The sequence below is a fragment of the Heterocephalus glaber genome, unplaced genomic scaffold, assembly GCF_053883595.1.
Source record: "Heterocephalus glaber isolate CG9 unplaced genomic scaffold, H.glaber_assembly_v1.0 deba00001504, whole genome shotgun sequence".
NCBI classification, from domain to species: Eukaryota; Metazoa; Chordata; class Mammalia; order Rodentia; family Bathyergidae; genus Heterocephalus; species Heterocephalus glaber.
This window is the reverse complement of record NW_028258324.1, coordinates 48,967,107-48,981,290: the sequence shown is the minus strand read 5'-3', so window position 1 is coordinate 48,981,290 and position 14,184 is coordinate 48,967,107. Positions and strand designations below refer to the sequence as shown.

At 37.3% G+C, this 14,184-nt stretch overlaps 1 protein-coding gene across 6 annotated transcripts in view; it reads right to left on the bottom strand.

Moving 5' to 3' along the window:
• Window positions 1-14,184, bottom strand: part of Fndc3b (fibronectin type III domain containing 3B) — a 335,425-nt gene that overhangs the window by 81,469 nt on the left and 239,772 nt on the right. For all 6 annotated transcript variants that reach the window (XM_021254196.2, XM_013071609.3, XM_021254201.2 and 3 more), the window contains exons 9-11: window positions 11,258-11,317; window positions 3,610-3,748; window positions 421-474 (exon numbers count right to left, since the gene is read on the bottom strand). In XM_021254196.2, coding sequence (XP_021109855.2) covers window positions 421-474; window positions 3,610-3,748; window positions 11,258-11,317 — 253 coding nt within the window. The remainder of the gene's footprint in view (window positions 1-420; window positions 475-3,609; window positions 3,749-11,257; window positions 11,318-14,184) is intronic.

Below are 14,184 nucleotides of genomic sequence, written 5' to 3'. Positions count from 1 at the left end.
AGAGAACACTCAACAGGGCAACACCTGTTGCACTCTTATCAAAGTCCCCAAAGGATTTACAAATGATGATTTTCAACCAGAGTGTTTTATCAAAATCATGCAGGCAGCCAAGATGACCGCAAAGCAGTCAATTTTTACTACAAAGAAGTGGCTGGGGGACACCAGGGACTCAAACAGACCACTTCTTGTCTTTCCTTCATTAGCACTACTTGTAAATCAGCCAGGTAAATATATATTAATGCACAATTCATTCCACCCCTTCAATCCATCTTCCTTTTCCATATTCAGTAACTATTGATTTAAATTCTTCTCTTAGACTCACCTCTGCATTCAGTATTCTTTAAAAAGAATAAGACGGTATTTGTTCAGCAGTTTTATTTCTGAAACTGTTTTAGAAGACAAATGTAAAAATAGGCTTACCTCATCCCATTCTAAAAGGTAGTTGGTGACTTTTGACCCATTGTCAATTGGTGCCTAAAAATAAATAAATGAATAAGATAAGACTGTAGAAAGCTGTTCACAGACAACAGTTATGAGCGACCAACTTGGTTTCCATGCATATCTATCTCTCACAGCTCTGAGAGCTCCCCTTAGAGAGAGGAACCCGGTAGCTGCTGCATTTACTGATCAAACATTATCACATCAACTTTAATACAATTCAACCATAAGAATCCTCACTATTAATAAGTCATCCCTCAAAAGAGCCAAATCTGACTCTCCCACACCTCTGCTTGACAACTACATGGTGCCCCACTTCCTCTGGAGAGTAAACTCTTAGAACAATTTTAAGTTCAAATGTAGAAGTAAAAAGAAACCCACCGTAATATATGGGCACTGTTGGGAGAGTGTTTGGGAAGCACAATCAAGCCTATATTTTCATAACTTCTCCCAGAGGGATTTTTTTTGTGTTTCAGATTAGAAAGCCACCTTTGGCATTAAGGTTTCCTTTTTAAAAATCTAAGGGGAAATGAGAGCCTTTGGATAGATCGCCAGAGGCTATAAGCCCTCTGTATGTTAGCACAAAAGTTTTGTCATTTCCTTTTGCCATCTATTTCACTAAGAAAACAGGTTTCAAAACCGGGTGGGATAGGAGGAACTGTGGTGAAGAGAGGGAGAAAGACCTATGAGAAGAACACTCAGGATAAGATGCAGCCAGAGACAAGAACTAGGAGCTGAAAAGTAGGATCCTGCCTGTCCATGGAGCTCAAAATCATGCTGGGCCTGGCTCTTCCTTGGGGAAAAGTAGGAGCTCAGTGAACTGCAAGGCATCTCACCCTCTCAAAGGGAAGCCAGGTCCCCCAGGTGCATCTGAACCCTGATTCATCTGTTTGTTCATTAGGTGTGGTCTGGGGCTAGTTGTTTAATATCAATGTCTAATTTCTTGTTCTAAGAATGGAAAGGATAAGCAATTGGTAGAACCTGTGCAAATCACCTATTAAGCTAACCAGTTTTATAGAAAGCATTCAGTAAATAGGAAATATTACTCAATAATTCTTAATAATAAAACACCATCAGGGGGCTCAGTCAGTGCTACACTGAAAACACACTCTTCTCCCTGTCCCCTCCTTCCTACCCCTTTCTTCTGAGTTCCCAAATTCAGGCCTCAGGTGGGTGAGGGCTGTAAGTGCAATTTCCAGCTTTTGTGGCCTTGGGTTGGAGGACAGGATAGGGATACATTGAAAGTTCTAAATAACTGACAATATTTTAAAACAGAATCCATTTCTATGAAAAAAAAAAAAACAACTACATTTATAATGGTCCACAAATTCCTCTACAAAGTGTTTTTCAGTAAAAGCATCTATGACATCCTGCCCCTAGACTCTCCAATTAGTTCTTTAATTCCTAGAGTGGGTACACTGGCTTGAGGTCTTATTTTGCCTTTTCTCCTACGTAAATAGTAACTGGCGCTGACTAACAGGATGTCATCTCTTTTTCTTTTTTTTTTTTTGTGGTACTGGGGATTGGTCTCAGGGCTCTCTCACTGAGCAACATCACCAGGCCTTTTTAAATTTTTTTTGAGACTGGGTCTTGGTCCTCCCGTGTGAGTCTCTCAAGAGTGCTGGGATTACAGGCACACACCACCACGCCCAGCCAGATGGCAGGTATTTAGCTCTCTTGGTGTCTCTGTGGACTCCTGGTCAAGTCACTGTGGGAGAACGCCCCTGGTCCTCGTGCCTTCACTTGAAGCACAATAATCAGGAACCATGTACTAAGGACACTTACATGAAAACTGCACTCACTCCAAGACTTTCATGTTTGTACAGAACTCAGCTAAACGTTAAGTCTATTTCTGGTTCACAACTAAACTCTTTTTTGAACTTGCTGGTCTGCCTGCGACCTGAATTTCATCCAGGTTTTAAGCACAGAATATATATATCATCAGTGATTCCCAACTTTAGGTTTATAAGACCCCGGGGTTCCTCTGATAATCTTAAGATTTCTTACATTTTTCAAAATAAATGGATTTTAATTCTTTCCTCGAGAAAAATATATTTACATAAGTATAGGTGTAAATATAGAATATATTTTTAAGTGGATGCATACTCTCCAAGGAATTAAGCTATGATTGGGTATTAAGCCAGTTGGGTATTAAAAATCTGAAAAGATGGGAAATCACTGACCTGGATTATCCCTGGAAGCCAGGAAGGAAAATAAAATAGTTCAGATTCTAAGCCAGTTCAAACTTTGCCTTTGTCCACATAACATAGCCGCTGTTGGCCACCGTCTAGAACACAGCTGCCCACACAACAGGACGTAAAGAAGCCCGTGAGGGCCACTACGCTTATGCTCAGTTCATCTCCCCAGCCAGCTTGTCTCTTTCACACACTGGTGCTCTCCCTCAAACCATGAAACTTTATCATCTGTACCTATGTTACATTTTCAACTAGATTTAAAAATATCGATATATAGAAATAACTACAATACAGGTTGAAAACATAATCTTCTATTTTCTTCCAAACTATGATTAACAGATGAATGATGCATTTTAAAGAAGCTACTGTAGGACCTTCTCTTTGACTAAGTTATTTTTAGCCAGTATATTTTATTTCATGGCAACTATATAATTCAGCTGCTTAACAGTAGTTAGTAATCCTGAGTAATCTAAGGCCTAATTAGTGAAATTTAATGCAGCCTTAATATACTTTAGATCACTATACATTCTTGGCAGTTTTAAATATCAAACATTTCAGCATCATCCCTGAAAGAAGCCAAAAGAACCACAAAACTACTTTTTCTCTAAATCCTTCTTTATAAAAATTTTATGTTAAAGTCCTCAAATGTTTGTTGAAATGAACCGAGCTATTAGAAAGTGATGAAATATTGGCATTTTAAATATTTATGTCACTTATGAAGCATTTCTTACGATCCGAGATTTACCAAATTCCCCTGCAAAGAGAGCTAAAGGTGGGTTTTGCAGATCCCTCTTCCTACTGCTTTGCCCAATTTTTATAAAAATGGTAACTTTTGTTATTATAATAACCTCACAGTTACTATGCAGAAATTCAACCATCATCACAGAATGGAAATAGTGCTAAACAAATATTTCCAATAGCCACAGAATGATGTGATATTAACTTAGGAGTATTCTTCATACTTTGAGCTACTCACCTTCCATTGCAAGGTTAGTGAACTTTTGCTCCTATGTGCCAGCTTAGGGGGGAAAGGACACTCGGGCGCACAGCTGTGGGTGGTGAAGCTAACTGGCTCGGAGCAGGATCCCTTCACTGAATTGTACATGGCATATACCCTAAAAACAAAACAGACAGACGGATGCAGTCAGTGGCCATGCTTGGCATAGAAGACCGGGCTTCTTAACTGGGGCTTTCCATAGATGAAGAGAATTTCTTGCACACGGAACATGACTGTCATTCTCATTTGATCATCTTGTCTTGATCTCGCCATGGTCAGAAATTACAGGGTATTTATCTCAATGTGTTCCACTTGGCCCTATTTTAAGATGGGCAGTGTCTACTGAAGAGAAGAATACTCTAAGAAAATAAACCTTAAGCCAGAATGGTCTCCAAATGCAAGCTCCTCTACAGCTGACTGTTCAAAAAGGTGAAAAGTAGAGTTATCAGTTGGATGAAGCGGGTGAGATGTGGTGATCAGTGTACAGGCTGGCCAGAGAGTCAAAGAACAGAGGGTAGACACCACCTCTGGCTACTAGGAACACTACATATTTAGGCAAAAGTGTGCTGCTAAGGGTATCTGTCTCTCATTCAACAAAAACTGTATGCAGGTACAGTTTATCTATGTGAATATTTAACTCTTACACACAATGCCAAGATTAAAGCTGTTCATTCTGCACTTTAAAACGCTTGGCTCAACACTCAACATATGTGCCTCATTTCTCCAGAGAAGCTGTGAAGAAAAAAATACGTAATGTGTTATAACAATACCACACTCTTTTCAAATTCACGAGGCATTATGTTGATTTTTATCATCTTCCTTCCCAGTTTTCCATTTTTTAAATATTGGGAATTATTTTTTTAAATTGAAAACATACTCTTCTAAAAGGATAACAAAGAAGGATTTGCTATCTAAAAAAATAAATGCACCAATTAAACTATTCAAAATTGGCAAGTACCTATTAGGCCCTTAATCCTTATAACCATGCTCTCTAGGAGGTAGGGAAATATTATTACCCTTTGCAGACTGAAGGGAATTCAGAGTGAGAGATAAACTTCCAAAAGGTACATGGCTAGAAAGCTGGGTCCACTTATTTGCATTATGGAAGGATTTCATAACATTTGATGCAAACAAATGATACTTATTGTTAGAATGCTCTCCACTCAACCTCTGATGGGGGAAGTGTTCTTTTCTGTACTCAGTATAACAAAGCATATGATAATATAAGGCCGTATGGTAGATCTGGCAAGATCATTTCTATGTGTCAGGAAGGGCTCACTGGGAGTTAGCTACTTAAAATGAACCACAGAATGCTTCAAACATGGGCAGGGTTCCAGCCTGATCTTTAATAGATGAGCAATCTCCAACTGGTGGCACCTTGCCCAAGATACATGTGTGTTATGGTAGAAAATGTATTGTCTTTGACCACTAGAGCCACCTGTGAATTTTAGAATATAAGCAATGATCATCACAGAAAGAGACAACTAGACTACAGCATCACCTATAACACTGTCCTGTGAGAAAAACTGAATCTGGATCTGATTAAGCCTCTTCACCATTTTCCGGAAGCACAGAGGACAGGGGAACTTACTAAGCAACACAAGAAGGATGCAATCAACCAAAGTGACATGTAGAAAACTCTATTGGATACAAAAAAATTACTCCAACAGTTTGAATAGAGGAAAAAAAAAAGAAATGGAGGCAAAACCGCCCCCTATGATTCAAAGAAATTTAAGACGTATCAACTAAATGGTATATTCAGACTATGTTTGAATTCTCATTACAAAAAACTAAACTTTCACTTTTGAGGACAACTAAGGAAAAGACAGTCTTTAAATTTTGGAAATATTAAAAGAATTACATTTTTTTGTTTGTTTTGGGTGGGCATATGATAATGGTAATGTGATTTATTGGTGAAATAATACAGTATCTGAATTTCACAGTGAGTGCAAGGGCATGAGATGAGGACACTGAGTAATGGGCACAGAAGAGTTCATGAAACTACTATCTACCTTTGATGGTTATCTGAAATTTTCTGAAATAAAAAAAGTTAAAGTACCAGTTAAGCCTACACTGAAAAGTATCTTGAGCTCACACTTGAAAAAACAATCTCTGGCTTCTTTTAAAAGTTGAAAAGTTCTAATAAGACTTGGGCATCTTTCTGCATTACAGTTATAAGACAAAGCTGAAAAGCAGCTTCCCACCACGCCCTATTGTCTCCTCAGAACTAGGACTGCATTTCAGCTGGCTTTTACCCACTTTGCCTATCGACATTCCCTGCTTCAAGCCAGCGGTACCTCAGAGTGTGCTCACTGGGCATTTCTCTACAAATCCAGAACTATATATGGGCAGACCAGGTCCTGGATGTTCACAAAAATGGCTGGGATCCAAAAGTCCATCTGGATTACAGAACAGACAATAACTCCCAAAGTACTGTCAGACCACATTAGGTGTCCGGGGAGAAGGAAATTTGGATCAGTCAAGTTCTCCATTCCTTTTTTAACAGGATTCTTGGAGCCAGAAATCCACACATCCTCGGCTAGGGAATCACGAATAATGGAGGTGTCTGATAGTCAGGCTGGGAGGATGGCAGTGCAGATAAAACAAAACGAAACTCAAGGCAGGAGAAAAACTGAGATAGTTATATGGGCCAGATGAAGATGTTTTCCTTGTCATTAATGCTGAAGAAAATTAAAGTTTGCTGGGATGCAGATTAGCGGTACAGTGTGTGCTTAGGACGCACATCGGGTTCAATCTCCAGCACACATATGCAACGCACATTGAAAAAGGAAAAAAAAGTGCTATAGTTTGTTTAAATTAGGCTTCAAAATTTTTTACATATAAAAGTTTGCCAGCAAGGGAAATAAAATCTATTTTTATATGGCAATATAAATGCACTGTATTCAGTAAAATTTGACACAATATCTAAAAATACTTTGATTACCTCTGTCAGTTAAAATGGTTCAGTAAACAGATAGCAGCTAATTTTAACCAGTTGCAATCTGGCCATTAAATTTAACAAAAAAATCAAGTCTCTAATATACTTTAAATACTGTACTTTTTTTCACATGATATAATGAGAGGATCTGTAGGGCAGGGCCAGTGTCTTGGACTAAATAAATCAAGAAACTGTTGAGTTTTTTTGCATTTATCCTGGGAAAAGAAAACTTTTTCTAACAATGCAGCATAATCTATTTTGTGTTGGGTTTTCACATTTGTTTTCATTTAAAAACTGTTTAAATGATAATGGAACAGGTGCTCCAAGACTTTCAGAAATATACCTCCAACTTCTTCCCACACATCTGTAAAATACAAGGAGCCACATTTTCTGGCCAAGAACACCTATTTCATAACCTTGTACTGAGATGATAAGCCTTATTTTTGGAAATAATTCATCACATAATTTTTCTGAGAAATGTCATTACATAATATCATCTCTGGGCAACATCCTTGACAAATTGGTTATGGTGATGACTAGAAAACTGCTTCAGACTTTGTCATGAAATTGTATTCATTCCATCAAATGCCTACTTATTGATAAAAATTTAAATTCTTGATTCACACAGTAAAATGGTTACTTCAATACCATTGTTAATTATAAAACAACCAATTAAAAGATAAATATACTTTTCTAAGAAATGTATAGACAACATACATTTGTGTATATGCAACATGTATATAAACCACATGTTTCTAAGTATTAAAAAGATTATTTATATTAGTCTAAATTCTCCCTCTTCCCCAACATACCATCTCTCTTTCTACTCCTCTCCTTTTCACCCTCTCTCTCAAACACAAACATATACATTTTTATATTAGTGACTTTATATAATACATACCACAATGCCACTGACAATTACAAATTGATTCTTATAAATACTGAATCAACACTTAACCAAGAAAAGGCAACCTGTGTAAGAACTGCATCATAAATTTAAAAGATGATAATAAAAAAACTAAGCCAAGACCCAAAACCCAAAATTTGAAAATCAATGTATACAATCCACAAGGGTACTGTTTTCCTCAATCATGAAAAACATGTAAGTTGAATAGATATCCAGCAATGGCACACAAAAACTCAGCAAAAAGTGAGAAAGAAGAACAATGTTCTAAAAATCTATAATGCCTTAAGACATAATATTCCATGTGGAATTTGGATTAGATAGCATGGCAGATGCCAACTGAGTAAGAGTTACAGGCGCATGACCTATAGCGCAGTCTAAAAGGATGCCACTGGTCCCCAGCAGACTCCAGGAGTAAAGAAGCCAAGAGCTGTTACTGCCAAGTGAGTGCAGCCAAGTACCAGGCAGTTCAATGGTAAGATCCCTTGACTGGGACACTGCTACTTAAAAAATAAACAAATAAAAAATAAGATTTTGTAATCTGCTCTGTGAACTCCTGTAATACTAACGTATTGGGGTTGGGGGTGAAAAATGTGAAAAAGCATTATATGAAAATATCAGACAAAAGTGTGAATGGAAAAAAATCGAGGCAGTAAAATCAAAAGTAACAATAATTTCAAGAGCAGAAACCCGGGGGAAAGTTCAGTACCTAATTTAAGAAAAAATCTTTTTGAATGGAGATTTCTGTAGGTCTTAGCAAAACGTGCTGTATTAAGAACTGGAAGGAAAAGTATAGCCTATTTTGTTCTGTTAAAATATCTGTTTTCCTCAATGGCTCTACAGACTTCTACTGGGGTGACACTTTCACAAACAAATAAAAATGGCAATGATATAATTGCTCATTTTGCATCTTCCCTGTCTGCTAATGAAATATTTTTTGGTAGCGCTGTTAGGGAAATTTAGTGTAGAAGGTATTTCCACAGTCTTCTGAGGTCTTATGGGTGAATATTAAATTTTAAAAGACATTTGAGGTTACATTTTGTGATAAAAGCTTACTTTCCTAAAATTAAAACTCTGAAAATGTTAACTACATCATAAAAGAGAGATTTTGCTCCTTTTTGTTCTGTGCCTATGATGTATAAAGACCTCAGTAAGAATGAGTGATACAGTCAAAATAAACACAAGTTCAAAGAACTTGCAACATTACGCCCCTTTTTACATTCACAGTGTGGAAAACTGCAGTAGTAAAACAAAAATAGTATTTATACAATACTTCCCAGGCTGATAATAGTTTTGTATGCACTTGCTGTCACTACCTTTCTGAGATGGGTGTCATTATTACCAATTCTACACGTGAGAAAACAAGGCCAAAGAAGTTTTGATGGCTTGTTAAGCACAAACCCTTGGTCAGAGAGAGAGAGAGAGCCATTAAGTCCAGGTTTCAGGCTTTGTCCATTATGCACTAGCCGGGCTCACTTAAGCAATTCATGGCAGAGGAAGCTAAACCTAAGTAAGAGTAGGAAATGGTAAGATTCCTATACAGCTTGAAAAAGAAACGAGAACGGGTCCTCTGTACAAGCTATATACTAGCTAGGCAGGGAAAAAACGAAAATTTGAAATAAAGATATTTTTATTAGAAGAATTTTTTAATACTGAAGTAGACCATCTCCCCAAGGAGAGAAAAAAAATTCTACTTCTTTGGCAAGCAGAGAATTAGACCAAATAATATTTGGTGGTGCCTTAGGTTGTATACATGTGTGGTATCACATACATGTCATATGTCACACACATGTGTCAGGAGAAAGTCTAGATTCAAGGCCCCTGGATGGTAACCACTTCATGCTCCTGTTCATTTTAGACAATCTATTCACAATGCCTTTTATTCGTCTGGAAGTTCAAGATTTCATAGGACATAACATTAAAAAGAACTGATGATCAAATGTTCTCAAAATTTATTCTTTAAAAAACAGGTAAAAAGAAACCAAAGGAAAGAAGAGACAGGGTGGAAAATAAAGGGCAGACTCCTTTATGATACTTAAGCTTCTTAAAAAGGATATTGTAAACTCATGAATGAACAGGAAATTAATAAAATAAACCTTTAGTAAAGCAGTAACAATAAACTGTTAAAACAGGGAGAAAAAGGAAACATATGCTAACAATGAATAATGAATAACATTTACATGACTCCTATATAGTGTTACATTTTCTGATTTGTTGTTAAATTGACCTTTTTAAAGAACAGTTAAACCATTTCTATTATCATCTTAGCTTCACAAATTACAAAAATCATTTTGTTTATACAGATTGTGTGAAGTTCAATATGTTTGGACAGAAGCTAATTGACTTAAAATCCTAAAGTTTTGATATAAACAGGAAGAGATGGTTGCAATAGAGTTCATCTAAACAATGCAATAGCTAAGCAGATGCACGCTTTATTATAATATAAAACAACTTGCTCTTTTATAGGTTTCTCTAAAATTAGTTTTAAAACACACAGCTAATAAGATATTACAACCTCAACTCATCCCTGTTTTCTTACTTTTCCTAAGGATAAAGCTGTGGTATAAAACTTCACTGTAACTTAAAGTTAAAACAGCCAATTTATAACAGAAGTAAACCAGAGTTCAAGCTTCCAGATAATTAGTATATGCTTTTCCTTCTAGGCTGCTTTGTCCACTCCATTACAAGAGAATAAATTATCCCTGGAATGCAGACAAGTGTCCTTATAACTGATTTTATTATACAATATTATGTACAAATATAACATTATGTATGTTATTGGAGAAAATTATATTTTCTGATAAATTTAAAAATTAAACGAAATAGGGGCCAGGGATGTAGCTCAATGGCACAGCACCTGCCTGGCAAGTGCGAGGCCCTGAGTTCAATTCCTGGCACCAAAAAAATATTAAATAAAATAAAAATTTAAGTGAAGATTTTTAAATGTTATGGACCACACTCAGAAAGCTGCTTATTTGCAAGTGAACGGAAATAAAGTAGTATTAAATAATCAGATGTGCTCTGTAGAAATTCAGATAATCCTTTTTCTTTCCAAGGTCTGTGCTTGGCTTGGTTTTGTCCTAAGATAATCTAGCACTGACTTTCAGTGTAGTGATAGCAAGGATTCCAGAAAAATCACAGTTGAGATTTCAGCCTACATGAATGACTTTGTCAAAGTGGGTGAATTCTTTTCAGAGATAATACAATGTTTGTATTACCTGCTATTTCAAATTCTACTGGGCTTTTTTTGTTGTTTTTTGTTTTTGGTACCAGGGATCGAACTTGGGTCCTTGTGCTTGCGCATCAGGCGGCAAAATCACTGAGCTAAATCCCCAGCCCCAAATTCTATTGGTTTTTAAAGGTCCAAAAGTGCTCTTGCTTGCAACTTCACTTAGTCTGAAGATAGTTTATAGGCATCGTCTATATATGGTAAACAACTGATACATCCATAGCAAAACTCTTACTCTTACAGAAAGAAAATACAACATGTTAAACTACACAGTCCAATTGATTGTATAAGACCTTGTAAAATAAAAATTATACTTTAAAAATAATGTTAAAAATTCTGTCTGGTGCATCACCAACTTTTCTGTCCCTAGAAGCACATCTGTGTCCTCCCAATCATGCTGTGGAGTGTAGGATGCAAATGAATTGCCAATGGGCTAGGAGCTTAAAACTATCAACTAAGAAAGTGCCATTCACCAAAAGCTCGTGAAAGGGGACATATGATTTACTTTAGCAACTGGAACTCTCCCATACAGTTCAGCTCTTGTTTCCTAACTCACCTCACGTGATAATCAGTTGCTGGTCTAAGATCTTTCAGGTTACATTCTAATTCTTCTCCACTGTAAAGAAAAATCATTTGTTAGTTTATGTCAATTTCAACTGTTGCATTTGGGTCTCATAGTCATGTTCTGACAACTACACAAGAACTATTATGACTGATTCAACCATAAATCAGAAATATACTTTCTTAATTATTATTATTGTTACTGGACTAGAAAATCAGATTACATGTAATCATATCATTCTAGATCTGGGAAACAATGTAGTTAACATCCCATAACATCTTATCGTTTCTTGAAAGTAATACACAAGAGAAAGAAGTAAACAAATACACAATAACTGCACCCGCTGCCTGGTAAAGGTACCTCTCAGACTTACTGTGGCAGGGTCCTCCACTCCTGGACTCTCTTAACAAGATCTGATCTGCTTCCCTCACATACCAATGTGCTCGAGAATAGCTCTTGGGTATAAAATAAAACTATCTATATGACCCAAAGGTGCAACTGAACCTCAACTTAAGATAAAATACAAAGTAAGAAATTTACTTTAAAAACTTTCAAAAAGTACAGTGAAACTAAAGCAAAAAGGTGTAAGTGGGTGTGACTTATTTCGTATTCTTCAAAGCTGTCAGTGTCATAAAAGACAAGGAAATACTGTGCAAGTCTTCCAAATTAAAGAAGGCTAAAGATACAGCTAAATGCAATGTATGACCATAGACTGGATCCTTCCCAAAAAGGAAGAAAAATGCTATCACATTTTCTTTTCAAAGTGACAGTATTCAGATCAGCTGACAAAGTGAAATATGGATGATGGATTGATTAAAGCACTGTATCAATGCACTTTTATGAAGTTGGTAATTACACTGTGATTATTTAAGAAAATATCCAGTCAGAGATTTAGCTCAGTGGTTCCGCCGCCTGTCTTGCAAGGTCCTGAGTTCCATCCCTGGTAGAAGAGAAGAGAAAGAGAAGAGGAAAAGGAAGAGGAAGAGGGAGGGGAGGGGAGGGGAGGGGAGGGGAGGGGAGGGGAGGGGAGGGGAGAGAGGAGAGGAGAGGAGAGGAGAGGAGAGGAGGGGAGGGGAGAGGAGAGGAGAGGAGAGGAGCGGATAGGAGAAAGAGATCCTTACTCTGAGGAAATACACTGAAATATTTAGTAGCAAAGGACTGTGGCATGGAAAAAAATTATAACTGAAGGTAAAACGGAAAGAGGGAGGAGTTCTAGTGGTAAAGCAAACAAGATAAAAAGTCAGTAACAGAATATGGATAGACTATAGCTATGTGCCCTGATCTAGCTGCACAATGTTTTATAAGTTTGCAGTTCTTCCAAATAAAAAGTTTTTTTAAAATTGTAAACTGGAAGCTATGTCCATGCCTTGCCTACAGCTCTGCTGTTTAACTGCATTGTACCTTTAAAATATTTCACATTTGTTAAATTAGTTTAATATGGGAAAGTTAATAATTCAGATTTTCAGTATCCCTTGGAAAAACCACAGGCAATGGGGGTTTTCAGCAAATGCAGGCAATGACTGAAGCTAAGCAGCAAGTGCTCCCTTTACAAATAGGAACTCTCATTTCCCATCTTGCAAACAAAACTTCTCTCACTTATGTACCTACCTAGCTCTATAGTGCACTTGAGACTCTAGGTCCTGTCACCAGTGTTCATCTTGCATTAACAGAATCAGTCTATCTAACCAGGAGTGACGACTTGGGCCTCTAGTCCCAGTCATTAGGGAGGGTGAGGCAGGAGGACTGCTTGAGCCCAGATGTTCTGCTTCTTGCTAAAGTAGGGGAAATGGCTCTCTGTATGTCTGATTTTTTTTTTTCCATAATAGAACCAAATAGTTTTGAGTGTGACTATGAAGGTAGGATTTTATACTAAGAACAGTGGGGAATGAACAGAACACTCTCTCCAGGGGAGTGATAAGGCCTGGCATGGCTCTGCAGGCTGGAGGCTGGGTTGTAGATGGTGGGAGAGCAAGAGTGGAAGCTGCCTGACCAAGAGGATACTGCCACAGTCCAGCGAAGGAAGAGGAATCAGAGCAGAACAGGAAGCAAGAAGGGAAGACTACAGCTAACCAGCTCCTTCCTTACCTACTTCCCCCTTGTCTGTCCTCAGGAAGACCCATCTGGGCAGCAAGGTACCCAGCAGGTCAGGAAGGGGGGAGACACTGAAGCACTGATGTGGCAGTGAAAAAGGAGAACAAAAACCTCTGGCAGAGAAAGAAGTGGACTTTGTGCGACCACATCACCTCGGCGTGGGCAGGCTGTCTAGGGCCCACTCACAGGGAGGTCAAACAAGTAGTTAAAACAAAACTAGCTTTCTGATTTCCTGCTCTGCAAATGTGACCAGTGCTGAGCAATTACAAAGGAGAAAGGAATTGACCCTAAAATTTTTATCATGTTTAGAACACAGCTATAAATCATTTGGACAGTTAATATGTGGGAGTCCATAAAACAGAAAAGGCTAATTCCTTATTCTGCTGCTAAACTTCTGACCACTTAGGAAAACCTTGTAATGAAATGTTTTAAAGTAATCTTTAACCTAATATAGAGTGTGAGAGAGGGTGAAACAAAAGCAAATGGTATTGCAGAATTTTAAAAAACAAGCCAAAATAAAGGGCTGAATCTAAACTATAAGAGAAGAAAGATCCCGTGACTGCTTAACGCACACAAGAAGTACAAGTTGCAGTCACTTTTTGGCCTGACACACATAAATGGAAAACTTAATACTATACAGATATGCAACAGAACAAATGATTTATTTCATCGATACCAACAGCTCTAAACATTACTCATTTCTGATTAATAATTACTTGGACAAAAATTAATTCTTGACCTTATAGTTATTACTAATTTTTAGAAAGACCTATTTTAAGGGAAATTTGCAAAACTTATACATTCTTCCTTTGTTTTCTATTTTCTTTAAC